Raw genomic sequence first — 16,378 nt, forward strand, 5'->3', positions numbered from 1 at the left:
GCTGGCACCGATAAGCCAGCCCAGTTTCCAGTGCAGTTTGGATGCAGTTTGGATGTCATGGGCTCACGTGCAGGGACGGATACAAGCCACCTTTGCTGGTGATGCGTAGCTGTCATGTAGTAGCTGTAGTATAGAACAGTCTAGACCACATGCCTGCTTCATGAATGAGGCCATTATCCAGGTCCCAGGCCTCTGATAAAGGGGCTTTGTTTAGATGGAATCTTTGTGCTCTTCCTGCTTCTGTTAATGATTCAATTAAGAACAGGAAGTCAGGGATGGAAGAAAGTTGTAAATAGTGTCCCAGACACCATCACAATGCATCAAAGACAGTTTATGTGAAGATGTATTTGTTAGGTCATAGTTTTCTTCTTTGTTGAATCTAGACTGTCAAGAAGGATCCTTGACATTTCGGTGGTGCCTCTGAAAGTATACCCTCGTTCTTGTCCAAGCCAAAGTGCACTGCACCCAGTCTTACTAAAGACATGGTTTTCCCCCTGCTTGGCATGGCAGGGTGAGGGTTGGGGGCGGTGTGAAATGCCTTCTGGGGTGGAATGCCAAAACCCGAGTGCCCAGAGAAGGCCCAAGGAGTCCTCATGGGAAGATCTGCATGGTTTCCTCTGAGTTCACAGGCACATCACACGTGCTCTTCCATGTCCAGCCTGTCTTCCAGGCCATGAAATGAAAATGGCAGAACTAGCAACCTGAGGACGCTTGTGCTAGAATAGGAAGCCCTGCTTTTTGGAGGTCTAGAAATTCAGGAGTTCCTGGACATGTGTGCTAACAACATAGGTGGGGGAAAAGAAAATGAAAGTTTAACTTGTTTATAAAACTAGATAAAAGTATTTCAGACACTCCTCAGAAGCACGCAGCTCCACATTCGAACACGGTGCTGTGGTGTCACAAGGGCCTGTAGCTCCTTCCTGTCCCAGCCCTGGGCCCTGTCAGCTTTCCCTCTCCCCCTGCCCTCCACCCCACACCTGCCCTCCTTATCTGCCCCCTTCTCCCCACCCCACCCCCGTGCCTGTGCTCCTCTCTCCAGCAGGGTCTTTTGTGGACTTGTCAGCCTGGTGGCCAGTCTTCCCTGTCCCTCCCCCACCCCACTCTTGGTGGGAAGTGCACCAGGTGCAGCATGGGTGCAGCCAGCTGCAGCTTTGGTCACCAGAAGTTGTTCTCGCAGCTTCTGTGTCCTGGTGAAGAATCATGCTGACCCAGACCAGCAGGACGGCAATGGCAGGGCCTTCCGAGGCTGCCTGCACCTGGCCACGCAGCTCCCACCGACTGAGTCTCCAGAGCAGGCTGTGCGGCATGCCACAGAGGCTGGACCATAGTCGCAGGGAACACTGCTAAGCGTGGGTCAGGTGTTTCACGTTAGGTGAGCAGGGCTGGTGTGACGCATGGACTGCGTCCTGCTGCTCAGGCTGTCTGGGTCTGCCTTCATCTGCCCTCCCCACCCCAGGGCAGGGGGTAGAGAAGTTTCTAAAGGAAGCACAAGGTAATTTGTATGCCCCAGGTTAGAAGGATAAAGGAGGTCTCTTCCCTAGCTGCGACTCACCAGCCTGTCGGGGCGAAGGCCTGGGTGCTGTCAGCTCAGTCGGTCTCCTGGGTCACGGGTATTTTAAGGAGACTGCTTAGTCATGGCTCGAACTCATGCCTTGGGTTTGCAGTTTGTTTCCTGCTGTCAGCTCTGTTGTCTTGACAGCTGGAATCCAGCCATCCCATCTGCTTGCTTTCATCCTAACTAACCTGACACAATGCGAGTGAGGGCCGAGAGGAGGAATGACCGCAGCACACACAGGTCCTCCTTGTTGTGTCTACTGTTTCAAGACAAGATTTAGTCGTAGGGAACACTGCTAGCCCATTCTGTCCTAGAACCCATAGTGCTCAGTTCCCCAAGTGCTGGGAATACAGGTGTTCACCATATGCCCAGAGGAGCATATGGGCCGCCTGAGCCTGGTGCTCTGGGTCAGGGGAAGAGTCTGGACAGGGTATACAGGGCACTGGAAATCCATCTTGCTTTACACTGTCCTTGCCACAATCAGACATCTGTGAACACATGGTGGGTCTGAGAGTATAGCTAATAATGGTGTCTGTGTCCTGGTGTTCCTTGTCCTTACACTGTCTCTCGGGTGTGTGTCCCCTTTACTGCTGTGGAGAGCCAGCCGGACTCCCCGCTCCTGTTCGCAGGGTTGGGGGGGGCAGGGCTCACAGTACCACCCAAGCATGTCCAGAGGCCACCCTTTTAGCCAGGCAACAAGCACTCTCCTGTGCTGTGGATGGGAGCCCAGTCAGGGGCCGATGTGTCTGAGAGCAGTGAGCTCCAGGCAGGGCCCACTGGGAGAAGCTAGCACTGAAATGGGACTTTCATCCAAGCCAGGCCTCACCTTTGCCCATGTCAGGCAGAATTGGGTTCCAGATGGTTCCAGAGTGTTCCTTGAAGGCATCTTCCTCCCTGCCCCCCTCTGCTGGTAAAGACACCACTGTGGGAACCCGGTGCTGAGCCTTGTTGACTGATGCACAAAAAGCCTCACCCCTGGTGACTAGCTCTTCTGACAGTGAAATACTAGCTTATAATTTTTATTGTTGGTTGTGGGGCTTGAACTCAGAGCCAGGGTGCTGTTCCTTTGAGCCAAAGCACCACTTCTGGTTTTCTGGTGGTTAATTGGAGATAAGTGTCTCATGACTTACCTGCACAGGCTGGCCTTGAAGCACAATCCTCAGATCTCAGCCTCTAGAGTAGCTAGGATTTGTATTTGGAGATTTCCACCTGTGCCTGAATATAACAGAGCCCTCATCCCACCCAGAGATGTCCCAACTCAGTGTTTGCTGGACGATTGTTGCAAAGGAAGTTATGCCATTTTTTGTGCAAAGGAAGTTATGCCATTTTTTGTCCTTACAAAGCTATGGTGAATCCTTTTGCCTGAGGAATAAGACAGTCCACCATCTGTGTAACGCCAGCTTTCCAGGCCCACCCCATTCTTCAGATGAGCTCCTTCCCATCCTCATCCACGCTTTGTGCTTTTTCATTTTCAGCATGAAGGGTTTGAACTCAGGTTTTTGTGCACATGAGGCAGTTGTACCTCTGAGCCACACTTCTAGACCCCCCCCTTTGTTTTTTGTGTGTGTGTGCTAGCCTGAACTTAGAGCCTTTTCTCTCAAGGCTAGCACTCTACCACTGAACCCCATCTCCTTCCTGCCTGCCTTTTTGGTAATTAATTGGATTTTCCTGCTTAGGCCGGCTTCAAACCCGGATCCTCCTACCTCAGCCTCCTGACTAGCTGGTGGTTCTTGGGCTGGCAGCATGCGTAGCGCCCACCTGCCTGCAGGGCTGGGGCGCACAGCTGGCGAAGCTCAGTGGGCGTGGCCATGGTTGGGAGGAGCAGGGCTCGAGCGGGGAGCCCTGGGAAGGCCCCCCCCCCGGCGTCTCCCCGCTCTGTCCAGAGTGCAGGCCGCGGCCCCGGGGGTCTCCGCCCCGGGTCTCCAGCGGACGTGGCCTCAGTCCCCCTGTCCTGTCTAGGAGCGAGCGCGCGCGCTGGGTGACGGCGCTGGGCAGCGGTGGCGGCGGCGGCGGCAGGAGGCGGCACCTGGACCGAACTGGTGAGTCCCGGCTCCCTCGGGCCCTGCAGGCGGCCGCGGCCTCTGCGGAGTCAGCAGGAGCGCGGCTCCGGCAGGGCCGGGCCGTGAACGGAGCCCAGCTGAAGCCCCCACAGCTCCAGCTCGCTCTCCGCGAGGCGGGGCCGGCGAGACCCCTTTCCTAGGCCCGGCTCCTGCGGTCCGCGCTCGGTGGCAGCCTGTCCCATCCCCGCTCCTGGGGGGAACCGGACGCCCCCTGCCCCGCCTCACCCCGTCAGAACTCCCCCCCCCGTCACCCCGTGAGGTCACCCCATCAGAACCGTCCGTCCCCTCAGCGCTCACGCAGGTGGAGGTCGTGCGCTCCTTCACCGCCAGGCAGCCCGACGAGCTCTCCCTGCAGGTGGCCGACGTGGTGCTCACTTACCAGCACGTGGGCGACGGTGAGCCAGCTGACCCGTGACCCCGCCCCCTGCGTCCCGGCGGTGACCCCGCTCCCTCCCAGCATGCCCCGAGCCGGGCGTGTGGTAGCGGCCGGGTGGAGCCATCTTCCTCCATGTCTTCCTCCGCACAGGCTGGTACGAGGGCGAGCGGCTCCGCGACGGGGAGCGGGGCTGGTTCCCCGCGGAGTGCGCCCGGGAGATCACATGCCGGGCCACCATCGACCGGAACGTGGAGCGGATGGGACGTCTGCTGGGGCTGGAGACGCACGTGTAGCCGCCGCCGCGGAGCAGCCGCGGGGACTCCGGCCTGCAGCGGCCCGGCGCCTCCGGATTCGGACTCTAGGGCCTGCCGCGGTGTCTTCAAACCTCTTCCCCGGACGTGGAGCCGCGACTCGGAACTTTGGTCCTGAGCAGGGGCCGGACCTGGTGACCGGGGCGCGCCCCAGGCGCCTGGCTCCTGTGAGAAGAGCCAGCGTGCGGGCGCCGGCGCCCCGGGAGGGACCCCGCCAGTCCCAGAGGCCGGGCGGGCGGCAGGGAAGGCCGGACGCTTGCTTCAGAGGAGATCGTATTTTTATTTTGTCGGTCGTAGGACTTGAACTCTGGATTTGAGCGCTGTCCCTCGGCTCGAGGTGAGCACTCTACCACTTATGGGTATTCTGCTTATGTGGTGCTGAGGAATCGAACCGCGGGCCTCACGCATGCAAGGCGAACACTCTACCACTGAGCCACTTTCCCAGCCCCGGGATTATTGGGGTATTATTTTGCTAATACCAGATTGAACCTAAAAAGCAACCTTATGGAGTCAGTGGGTTAATTTATACGTAGGATGACTACGTGTTGAAATATGCAATGCCTGTGTCGATAGGGCCTCATTAGCAGATTAATAGTCTCTTAGGTAATGTGTAGCAGGTGTATAACACATTCACAGCTCCAAGTTGTGTGCCTGAAAACAGTATTTTTTAAACTAGTTGGTTGTTGAAATACCTTCTCTAAATTGTACAGTTTCTTCAGTCACAGCAAACAAAAATGTCATTTCTGTTCCAATACAGTAAGACTACTTGTACATAAGTCTGGGAGTTTTATGAAGATTTTGTACATGTATTTTCATGCTGGTGTCATTACTATTTTTAAATTATTTTTCTTTTATGGTTTTCTGCAGCTGTATTTAAAGGGGTGGAAGAGCAAACTGGAAAACCTCTGGAGATGAGGGAAACCTGAAATCTAAGAGGCTATTTGTTTCCCAGCTTCCTAGCACTCTTTGAAGCCACCTGACAGTAGATGTCTGTCAGCAGACCTCAATCGAAGTGGGATCCTGGGAGGAGGGGAACTGGAGGGGGAAGCTGCAGGAGAATGAGCAGGAAGGAAGAAGGGCCCTCATCTCCCCAGGCCTCAGGGGAGCAGCAGAGCAGAGCTCTTGCTGCATAGGACGAATGAAGAGCACAGGCAGAGGAGTTGTGGGTTGAACCCTGGGGACTGGAGTGTGAACCTGTCTTCTAGGATTCTAGCTCATTGAAGTCCTGGTAGAAACAAACCCCTCTAGAGGACTAGCATGACAGTGGGGTAGGGGATAGTACAGAGAAGCCAGACTGAAATCCAAACCAGAGTGACAGCAACAGATAACACATTTTACAGAAAAACAAAATTACAAAGAGTAACAAGAACAGCAGCAGAAACACAGAGAAGGAAAGTATGGAACTGGGTTTAACTTCACATTAGAAAGTTACTTGGAGTTATTGGACACTGGTGGCTCATGTCTATAATCCTAGCTATTCGGGAGGCTGAAATCCAAGAAACACTGTTCTGAGCCAGCCCCAACCAATCTACAACTTAGCTATCAATAACAACAACAACAACAAAAAGCCAGAAGTGGAGATCAAGTAATTAGCATGGCTGTAGTGAACTAGGCAGCTGGACATGAATCCAGTCCTGGTGAAAATGGAACATAAATAGTCTTTTCAAGCACATAAGGTATTTACATTTAACTCTCCTGAACCACACCAAGTGTAAACAATTCTTAAAGGACTAACAATAGTAATAAGTTCTTTGCTGGCAGCATAATGGGGCCACAACCAGTGAGATCTACAGTGAATTTACAAGGCTGGGTGTGGTGGACAAGGGTGGCAATCCCAGCTACAGGGGAAGTTATCATGAGACCTCTCTGAAAAACAATGCAAAAAGGAGCCCAAGAGCTGTATTAACAGCCACTCCACCCAACAACAGGTCAGTCTTCATTGCAAGAGATGTTTTCTAGATCCTAAATGGAGAAATGCAAAGGAACAGGAATGCACCAAAATGTTCTCTAGCCCCTATGGGACCAAAGGAGAAGGGCAGCAGAGCACACTTTGTGAGTTCTGTCTCACAAAGTGGCCTGGCCAGGCCACCTTAAGTGTGAAGCTGCTCAGGACTCACTGGCACTGGTGGGAAGGGCGAGGATCTCCCCCATCTGGAAGTGGGTTTCTCTGCCTAGCTCTTCACCCCAGAGTGAACTTGTGTTGAGGCCAGGAGCAAGCCTTACCTAAGGCTCATGCTCAAGATTTCAGTGGCTCAGATTTGCAATGAACTTCAAGGAATGCACCTAAGTAACAACTTTGCAAACATAAAATGGGTAATTCTCCCTCTTCAGATTCCATTTAACATACAGATGGCAGAAAGCAACAGCATTAAGCACATAAAAATCAAGATGGTTCATCACAACTACATAAATAACTACTAACTAAATGATAGCTCAGTCCACAGCCACGAACAGAATAAAACTGACAATACAGTTCTGCCAAGAGCATCAAACACTTGGGCACCACCTCTAGTCACTTCTGAAGACTCTGGAAACAGATCACACAATCTCAGGGACTTCCCAAGAGAAGTGAAAATACATAGCCACACAAAGACTACAGACACACTTGCATCAGTTTTATTCATCAGCGCAAAAAAACTTAAGTCAATAGCTATCAGCTGATAGAGGAATAAACGAGTGAAACCGCACTACACAATGGTAAACAACAGAAGAGACATGTAACACAACTCATGTCAAAAGCTTTCAGTAAAAGCAACTGGATACAGATGGCTGCCTACAATTCCATTTATTGTATATGGCAAAACTATGGGCCAGAAAAATAGCAAAGCACTAAAGGAGGGCAGGAGCTGCCCACAGGAGATGCTCTACAAGCAAATCTCAAGATTCTACACAGGTGACAAGATTCTACACTGAGTGACACACTTAAAATCACTTCATTAGATACAAACAAAAGCTTTCAAAAAAACCATGGAAATATATAAAAAAAATGTAGCAATGGTAACATGTTTATAGGCTGAACTGCCAAGTATTTTTCCATAATAAGTCCAGAATAAAAAATAATTTTAGCATTATCATAAATCATGAATATACAAATGATAACAATTGTGTAAAAATACATACAAGCTCAAAGGTAAGTATGGAAGGAAGTTTGCCACTATTCTGATTAGGGAAATGAGAATACATTCTCTCAAAGTTTTCCACAAGTACTTTTAGCATACTTTGTTTTAAAAATGCAGCAAAAACCAAGACTCATGATTAAGTAGGATAAATTCAGCTTCAGCTTTCTACTGTGTTTGCTATATATGCACTCTACATTGCCTACTTGGTTCCTCTATTCCTTCTAATTCCCCCTTAAATTTATTTCTTCCCATTTACTCTCTATATTGACAAGAATCATTTTAAGACAAATAGATTTCCTTAAAAAAAATAGTTATACTAGGGTGTGAACTCAGGGCTTGACAGACACTGTACCACTTGAGCCAGGTCTCCAGTCCCCTTTGCACTGGGGACTCTGGTTGGTGTGGAGCACCATCTTCCTAGCCACACTTCCTGACACATCTGGCCAGCTACCAGTTAGGCATGCCCTAACACACTCAGCCTGTCTATGTGGGGTCAGTGATCTTTCTGTCCAACCTGGCTTGGAAGCACCAGGCTCCAGATCTCCCCTCCCCACAGCTGGGGACAGGCAGGAGGGCACCACACCACCACGTACTGGCCAGCAAAGCCTGATCCTCCCAATGCCTCAAAATAGGATTGGAGGTGTGAGCCACTACTGCCCAGCCTAGATTTCCCTTCTAACTTAAGGTCTTATTTCTTAAAATCACTGAAGAGTCAGTGGGTTTTTAGTTTGGAATGCATGTCATTCGGCAATGCCCAGTTCTGTAAACTAAAGAAACAACAAACAGCACCTTCAACTAAGATTTCCATCCTCATCAGCTGCAGAGCAGACAAACGAGGTGACAGAATGTTTTCACTGCCATTCAACAATGCAGGAGCATTTCTCCACTCACCTGGAGAAATAAGCAAACAATGCCCACATGGAATCATGCATCTTTTACAAATTTGTCTTTAAATCTGTTTTTCCAGGAGCATTTGGTAGATGTGAACTGAAATTAGACAATGAATGCAAGAAAAATACAAAAGGCACCTTCGAGAACTGCTAACACAGATGGGCCCTGACAACAGATGGCCTGTCCGTCCTCAGCACTGTGACGAGACGTAACATGATGCGAGCACTGCAAGGCAGGTGGGCCGGCCAGAACACCTCCCCAGAAACGGGAGCCACTGAACCAGCACTGTCACCAGTGTATCCCATTCCTTTGGCTCCCTTTCGTTTACTGGAAAGCACAATAAATCTCCATTTTTAGGGTACAGATGGGTGTTTCTTTTTGCAGTAGTGTCCAGTTCTATCACTTTTAACCCAAGGGCTCCAGCTGTTCTGTTATAAAGTAATTATCAGAAAGAAGCCTCGGAGTCACTCAGTGATGGAGGGTGTGTGTTTCAGTGAATATGCTTTTTGCTGATGTAAAAATAAGCCTACTTAAGGTGGCTTAAACCATGACAGTAAGCTCACATGGATGGCAGGACTAGACCTGGGCACTCTGTACATCTCCACATGATCGGGAGCACCAGCCCATCTCTGGTACTGGTGAAGGACGTTGCAGTGCAGTCCCGTCTATGAAGTCTACTCAGGAGAGAACCTTCCCTGCCCCTTGCAGCCCACCTGTAAATCCTACAGGCAAGGGCAGGCACCCCGGCCTATGCAAGGGTTTGCTCTTAGGAAGCAGGTCTGGCTGCTGAGGACATGACACAGAGGCCGGGACGCTACAGCAACAAAAAGTGACAAAGTGGTGCTGGCAACCAAGAGCACCTCAACGATGGATGGGACTGGACAGAGGACATGTGCTCACGGAGGAGTCGGCGGCTATGAGGCACTGAAGTTCTGTGTCACAGACTATTATGCAGAAAATGTCAGGGACGACTGGTGAGACTGAGGACACGACGTGGCAGCAAGCTGCAGCCTGCGTGCTCTGCATCTACTGAGACTTCAGCCCCACAGTCCCCACTGGGATAGAGACAAGGGAAAGTAAATCACAAAACGAGCAACACACCCAAGACATTTGGGAACAATCAGAATGGGCCCGAACTTCAGGTCATCAGGTGCTAACTCGACTCAGGTGCTCATGCTGCTGCAGAAGAAATGGAAACGATACTTTAAAAGTAAAAACATGAAACCAGGGAGAGGTGGACATGTGGATACTAAGCCAAGAAGTTAGCTGAGCTTTACATATTTTATTAAATACTGGGCTTTAATTACAAGAAATTTACTTCTAGAAGAAGTTTATTCTTAAAAATGTGGTTGTGTTCACATTCTTGATGCTGCTTTGTGCTAACCACGTTGCTTTTCCTAGTTCTACACTTAATCATTATGGGTGGAAGATTCATTTCCTGTAAGAGAATACACGCCCTCTCGGGCACAACACTCACAGAGATGCCCCCCCTCCCCCTCCCCATGGACAAGCCCAGCCAGGAGTATGACGGACTGTGTTTGTGCACTCACGAGGGCAAGGGGAGGACACGTGCACACTACGTTTTTACTACCTACTCGAGGTTCTGACCTACCAGGGCCACGCGCAGGTTCCAGGGCTCTGGGCTGAGTTAAAGTGTGAGGAAGAGACCATGCGCTGCAAAGCTGTCAGCTGCTCCATCCGTCCTGGTGGCGGGGAGGCAGGCTCCGGGAAACGGCCTTCTCCTGGGTTTTGATTAAGTCCAGAATAGCAGAGAGCACGGCACAGTCTCTGGATGCTTTGTCCTTCCAGTCCACAGGGTGAGGGTTCTCGATCTTCTCCTGCAGCAGCATGTCCAGTTCCTTCCTTAACTCCTAAGGTTGGAAAAGTGACACGTTCAGCAAGGACAGATGCATTATTGACTGGTACGAGGAGTGCCACAAGCTATTATAACAACATGCACATTTGGTGAGCAAACCACTCAAGGGAAGTTGAAAGCAAGCTTTCATCAGACCGAGCCATTGAAAAGTGTATTACCACCACCACAAAAACAATCTGGAAAATCGAGTTAGCTTTCCAACATAACCAGCTGTCAAAATAGAATACGAAACACTTCCTGACTCACCTTCACGAGGTTGGCAATTCTGGCTGGGGACTGGAACACAATCCATTCGTCCACAGCGATGGTTTCCTGGTCGTTGTCCTTCTGGATGGAGATGTCGCCACCGAAGAACAAGAGGCAGTATGGGGAGACCTCGGTGCAGTCATACAAGTAGATCTGAGAGGGGAAAGGGGGTACCTGGTCACTGCAGGCTACGCACCCACCACAGGAAGCACACAGTGCTTCCATCCTGAGACGTGTGTGCATGTGAGCCAAATTACACTGACTGATTTACAAGAAATATTTTATGTGAACATTCTCTGCTAAGTCATAAAAGGTTTCATGTTTTTAATTTAAAATGTAGCACTATTCTTTGAACAAAGTACTTCCTGAGTGTCAAAAACACTAATATAGCTGAAACTGTTTTTATCCATGTTTTCAGAATTTACAAACATGAATTAGCTACCAAAGAAAACAAACAGAACCCACTAAATACTTTCCTGAGTGCATAAACACAAATGTGCTAACCAACTACACCCTTGAGGTTTCTTCAGAGACTAAGAGAAAATGACTCAAACCTCATAACCCTCCAACTTGGTAAAAACACAAAGGCTAATTGTAAAAGACCAATGTTGAGGTACAGCTTATCTGCTCAAAAGGCTGCAATTCCTAACAGGAAAATCGTGCCCACCGTTCTGCAAAGTTTCTAAGTCCAAAGCCACAGACTGAGCAATGGGCTGTGGGACGCGGGGAGTGAGACATGGGGCCTTGGGGCAGGCAGCACTCGGCAGGCACTCACACTGCTCGTCCTCATCTTGAGGTGGTACATGAGCCAGTTGTAGCGGAAGTCGGTCTGCTCCACGTTCACTGATTTGGGGTGAATCGCAACCAGACCATCAGACTTGGTATGAACTTTCACCCTTTAAAACAAGTTAAAACAAGATTTTAAAATGAAGTCTCCTAGGGGTTAAGAGAACTACTTCAAAGATTAAGGTTTTAATAAAATTCAAACAAGCACAAAAGCCTCACAGGTATGCTCACTGTATCAATTTAAAAGTTAGTATGTAAGCAGAGTAGAAATCTCAGGATGGCATTAAGACTGCCAGTGCATCTGAATAACAATATAGCAAATTCTCTTACAGGTGGAGTTATTCAACATACCAGAGTATTAACACAAACTATACCACAGAAGGGAAAATAAGACTGCCCAAAATAAAGTGATTCAGTCTATTTTAAATCTTCAATACTATGCAACAGGGAGATGTTTGGTAGCCTGATCTTTTATACAGTTGTGTTAACTTCTTCTATTAGGAAAGCACATATATGCTAATAATCCATAAACCCTCCAAATTGGTTGTGTGTGTGCACAAGCACACCTATTCCTGGGGCTTAAACTCAGTCTGGACACTGTCCATCAGCTTTTTTTGCTCAAGGCTAACACTTTACTTCAAGCTTTTCGGTAGCTAATACAAGGTAAGAGTCTCCAGACTTTACTGCCCTGGCTAGCTTCAAACCACGATGGTAAGATTTAAGCCTCCTGAGTAAGTAGCTAGGACTACAGACATGAACCACTGGCATTAGCTTTTCAAGTTTTTTAAGCAGTTGTACTTCTTACACCAAAACCAGTTAAGACTGATTACACATAATAGAACGAGAAGTTCTCTCTTTTTATCACGGTCAATGTAACCCATGCCATCCTATATATAGCCCACATGGGTGGGTGGCAGACTGTGGAGGCCTGGGCAGTCAGTTTTAGGTTCAGGACCCTGTGATCTCAAACACTTCTAAGAGTGTAGGATGGAAACAGGCAGACAACAACAGGACCAAGTGATACAAACCCACTGAAAACAGCTTTGGTCTGCAAGACAAGGCTCAGTGACCCTCCACTTAGGACAAAACCAAGCACCCATCTATGTTTTTCACACGTCCTCCCAGGGTGACAAAGGAAGACAACAGTGTATTCAAACAGGTATCTGTATGAAGTCAGATGTATAGACAGAACCTGATAAAATACTGACACAAGAGCAAAGCACGTGAACCACATGTACCACTTAGGATATGGAAATCCAGCCACAGTAATGAATTCATCCATGTAGCCATGACCCCTCACCCTGGAACAGGCCCACTCAGCAGTGCAGACACGGGTCTGGGCCTCATTCCTGGGGAGCTGTCCTGCACACTGCATGACACTTAGCAGGACACTCCAGGTTTCTGAGAACACATGTCTATCCTGACATACAGCAATCATAACATCTCCAGGCCACCCAAGCTGAACACCGGTGCCCGGGAAAAGATGTCTTCCATGGGTCTGTGTTTCTTATGCTTTTAGTCCCAGGCTATCTACCAACTATACTTCATGTTACTACACAACCGATTCTGCAGCTAATGACTGCTGTACTGTTTGCAATCACTTCCTTAAGATACACTTCTCAAGTCAAAATGTGCACTCATGCAGGGCACCAGTGGCTCACACCTATAATCCTAGCTAATTAGGAGGTTGAGATCTGAGGATCACAGTTCAAAGCCAGCCTGATAGTAAAGCCAAAATTCTGGCTGTGGAGCTATGGCTGAAGTAATAGAGCACTAGTCTTGATCACAAAAGCTCAGGAACAGCACCCAGGCCCCAAGTGCATGCTCTAGGACCCACCAACACACATGCACGCACACACGCACCTACACACAAATGTATACTCAATCAGGCAACTGAACCAGAGACCATTTTAGTCACTTTTCCTATAACGTGAACATATGATGGCTTTCTGAAGAGTAGCTAGTTCTGACAGCTGACTTAACACTGGTGGTCATAAGTTTAAACTAACACTCTGGGACAAACAGGTGACTGCAGAGGAGACTCCACAGCTACACTGAGGTAAAAGGCAGCCTTATTCTAAATGGTAAAAACACATTTACAGAAGAACCCTGGTACACTTAGAGGATTTCCAAAGTTAAAGAAATGCAAATATTCATTAATAATCTTCAATGCTTACATTTTTCTTTTTTTACCCAGATTTAGTCGAATTTTAGCAACTTTGGGATATAAGCCAGCACAGATGACAGCTTTGATTATCTTCTCATTATCTATTGGAAGTGGGCAGAGAAAACAAAGTAAAAAACTGAGACGGTGGGCAGTGAGGGCCATCTCTGAACCATGGTGTGCTTTACCTGAGTTTATATTGGATTTGGGGTCTTTGGGGCTCCTGCTGCTTACAAACCCAGCTCCAAGCAGGTGCTCAGCAAACTGCCCTTTCATGTCATGCAGCATCTACGGGGCAAGCAGAAGAAAAGGTGTCGCGCACAGGCAAGCCCGGGGACAGGGCGACCTGGCACACCTTGCTGCTTTAGGGGAACTGTGAAACACAAGATGCTGGAAGGAAAAGTTTGGCAAACTGGAAAACTGTTCTGTCAACAGATTACAACACAACTATACCCATTCATCAATGGCGGCTTCTGCACTATCCCAGAGATCAATGGTCTTTCACAGAAAAAGTTCACCCCTTGTCAGAAGCAACTATACTTAAGACTGACAAATAAAATTTTCAAAATTGCTCAACAAGCCCTTTGAGCCTTCTCTCACCTCAAATCTTGAGAAATAACAAACTAAACAAGACTGTTTATACATACATAAAACAAAGATGAGTTCAGAAGAAATGTATCCTAACAAGGTGATCCATTTTGTAATCTTTTTTACAAAAAAGTACCTCCACGTCAATTCATTTCTAGTTGCAGAAATGAGTGTGAATGACCACATAATCTCCAGTTTATAACCACAAGAGGTCTTTTGCTCGCTTTTAGGACCACTATCATTTTCAATGCTATTCTGCATGTGTGAATTCCACATTTTGAATTAGCACAGTATTTAAATATTTCCATGCATACTATCAGTTGATTGATTCAGCATGCACTATCTAAGATTACAAAATCTTTGATTCCTCTCATATTCTAACAGGCAGCATTTTCACTGCCAGTGAGTTTTTCAACTCAGAACTCTGTTTCGTAAGTGTTTTAATACTTGTCCTATTTCTTTACACTTAAATTGTCTAAATTGATCATCTCAAGTGACACTTGTGTTCACTAATTTTCATACTTTTGGTTCAAGTTATCCTTTCCATTTCAGGGAAATGACGTCTTGTCTCTGGATCACTGGAATGGTCTCTATCTGTGAATCAATCACTGGAAGGGACTGTCTTGTCTCTGGATCAATCACTGGAATGGTTTCTGTCTGTGTCTGGAACACCAAAATGGTCTCTTGTCTCTCTCTGGATCACTACTCAAAACCACACAGGGATGCCAACCATCCCCATGATGGATCAGCCCTAATTTCCGTGATTCCCTCTAGTTTCTACTTACTGCCACATGTCCACCACTTTCTCCTGGTTGTCCCGCTAGTGTGAGTTCGGCAGTCCTGTCTTCCCACTAGTTCCTGAAGGAACCCTCCTGCTGGGCAGCTAAGGCATCCTCTACTGAGAAACTGTGTCCCTTCCATTTCCTCTGGCTGCAGTTATCTTTCAGAGCTGCAACCTTACTTTTCAGTCTGCTAATGAGCAGGTAGGTACATTGAGATTTATTAGTTAGATGTTGTGTTTTCCATATAATATCTACTTTGTGGATTTTTCACTTTACATGACATATACAGATGTAGAAAACAGACTTATATCTGTACTAACCTAGCAAAATACAAATTACTCAATATTTTTACAGTACCTGCAGTGTATTTGAAGAGAGGAAATATTCCCAGCAGTAATCCTTTTCGTATCTGAACCCACGCCGCCTAGCTTCTTCCCAGCCCTATGGGACAAAAAAGGAAAATCTGTTTATACCATTCTGAGATTGCGTACCACTTTCCATCTGTGCATCTAGTATGATGGTGTCTGCCTGTAACCCAGTTTCGTAGGAGGCAGCATGTAGGATTATAGTCCAAGGCTGGCCTAGGCAAAAGGGCTCAAGACCCTATATGCCAACAATATTTTATTCAGAGTAACATCATATTGCATATGTGTTGGTCAAAAAAGCAAAGCACATTGCTAAATTTCAATGGGGTTATTTTCAGTTTCATAACTGTTCTTCTCAGAAAGCGTCAAAAAGGGTAAAATAGACAAACTGAATAAATTCCAAGGAAAAAAAATCTTTTGAGCAACATGAAGTACAAAACAGAGGAACAGTTAAAGACACTGCCTCTATAAACTAAATTGCAAATTACAGTTCAGTTTTATGGAAATAATTACTTACACTTCAGAATAAGATTAGATGTTCAAAACAGAAAATTTCTTCCTGATCTGAATTATGTACATGGATGTGTGTGTGCGTGCACACGCTGTGTGTCCATGTACCAATACTGAGGCTTAAGGCTTGCATTTTAGGGCCTGGGTGCTGTCCCTTAGCTTTTTCACTCAAGACTAGCACTCTACTGCTTGAGCCACAGGTCCTCTCCCAACTTTTTGGTGATTAATTGGACAAAAGAATCTCCTGGACCTCCTGCCTGGGCTAGCTTCCAACTGTGATCCTCAGCTCTGTCTCCTGAGTAGCTACAGACATGAGCCACTGGTACCTGACTGGATATAAACTATTTTTAGTAATGTTAAAATGTGGCATCATGCTGAGCACCGCGGCTCATGCCTGTAATCCTAAGGGACATTCTGCTGGTCTCCACATCTTACAAGGTGATAAGATAGCTGCCATCTTGAGCCTTAAGTGTTTTATACAAATCTCTGGGGTTCTGAAAATAAGAAATGCGAAATTATGACTCAGTACTACCCCGATATTTAACCAGATGAGTACATAAGCAAAAATAAAAATTCTAGACTAAAAGCTCTCAAGTATTTATTTGCAAGAATTTACTTGCAAACTGAATTCAAAATATATTTAAAAGATCACACATCACAATAAATTTGATCTCATTCAAGGGTGCCAGGATGATTCATCATCACAAATCAATAAGGCCAGCATATAAATGGAATCAAGGACAAAAATC

General features: G+C 47.4%; 2 protein-coding genes across 5 annotated transcripts in view; one reads left to right on the plus strand and one right to left on the minus strand.

The window, feature by feature from the left end:
* The window catches only part of Arhgef26 (Rho guanine nucleotide exchange factor (GEF) 26), a 63,112-nt gene extending 58,828 nt beyond the window's left edge, over positions 1-4,284 (plus strand). The window contains exons 12-14 of the mRNA XM_013016128.1: positions 3,515-3,594; positions 3,906-4,010; positions 4,142-4,284. Of these exons, the coding sequence (XP_012871582.1) occupies positions 3,515-3,594; positions 3,906-4,010; positions 4,142-4,284 (328 nt within the window). The remainder of the gene's footprint in view (positions 1-3,514; positions 3,595-3,905; positions 4,011-4,141) is intronic.
* A 5,295-nt stretch (positions 4,285-9,579) lies between these two features.
* Dhx36 (DEAH (Asp-Glu-Ala-His) box polypeptide 36) overlaps positions 9,580-16,378 on the minus strand; it is a 29,477-nt gene continuing 22,678 nt past the window's right edge. For 3 of the 4 annotated variants that reach the window (XM_013016232.1, XM_013016230.1, XM_013016233.1), the window contains exons 19-24: positions 15,112-15,195; positions 13,573-13,672; positions 13,398-13,488; positions 11,210-11,330; positions 10,435-10,587; positions 9,580-10,183 (exon numbers count right to left, since the gene is read on the minus strand). In XM_013016232.1, the coding sequence (XP_012871686.1) occupies positions 9,998-10,183; positions 10,435-10,587; positions 11,210-11,330; positions 13,398-13,488; positions 13,573-13,672; positions 15,112-15,195 (735 nt within the window). In that variant the 3' untranslated portion in view covers positions 9,580-9,997. The remainder of the gene's footprint in view (positions 10,184-10,434; positions 10,588-11,209; positions 11,331-13,397; positions 13,489-13,572; positions 13,673-15,111; positions 15,196-16,378) is intronic. The other variant, XR_001175065.1, reaches the window with a different exon arrangement.

Source organism: Dipodomys ordii, unplaced genomic scaffold (assembly GCF_000151885.1).
Source record: "Dipodomys ordii isolate 6190 unplaced genomic scaffold, Dord_2.0 Scaffold30, whole genome shotgun sequence".
NCBI lineage: Eukaryota > Metazoa > Chordata > Mammalia > Rodentia > Heteromyidae > Dipodomys > Dipodomys ordii.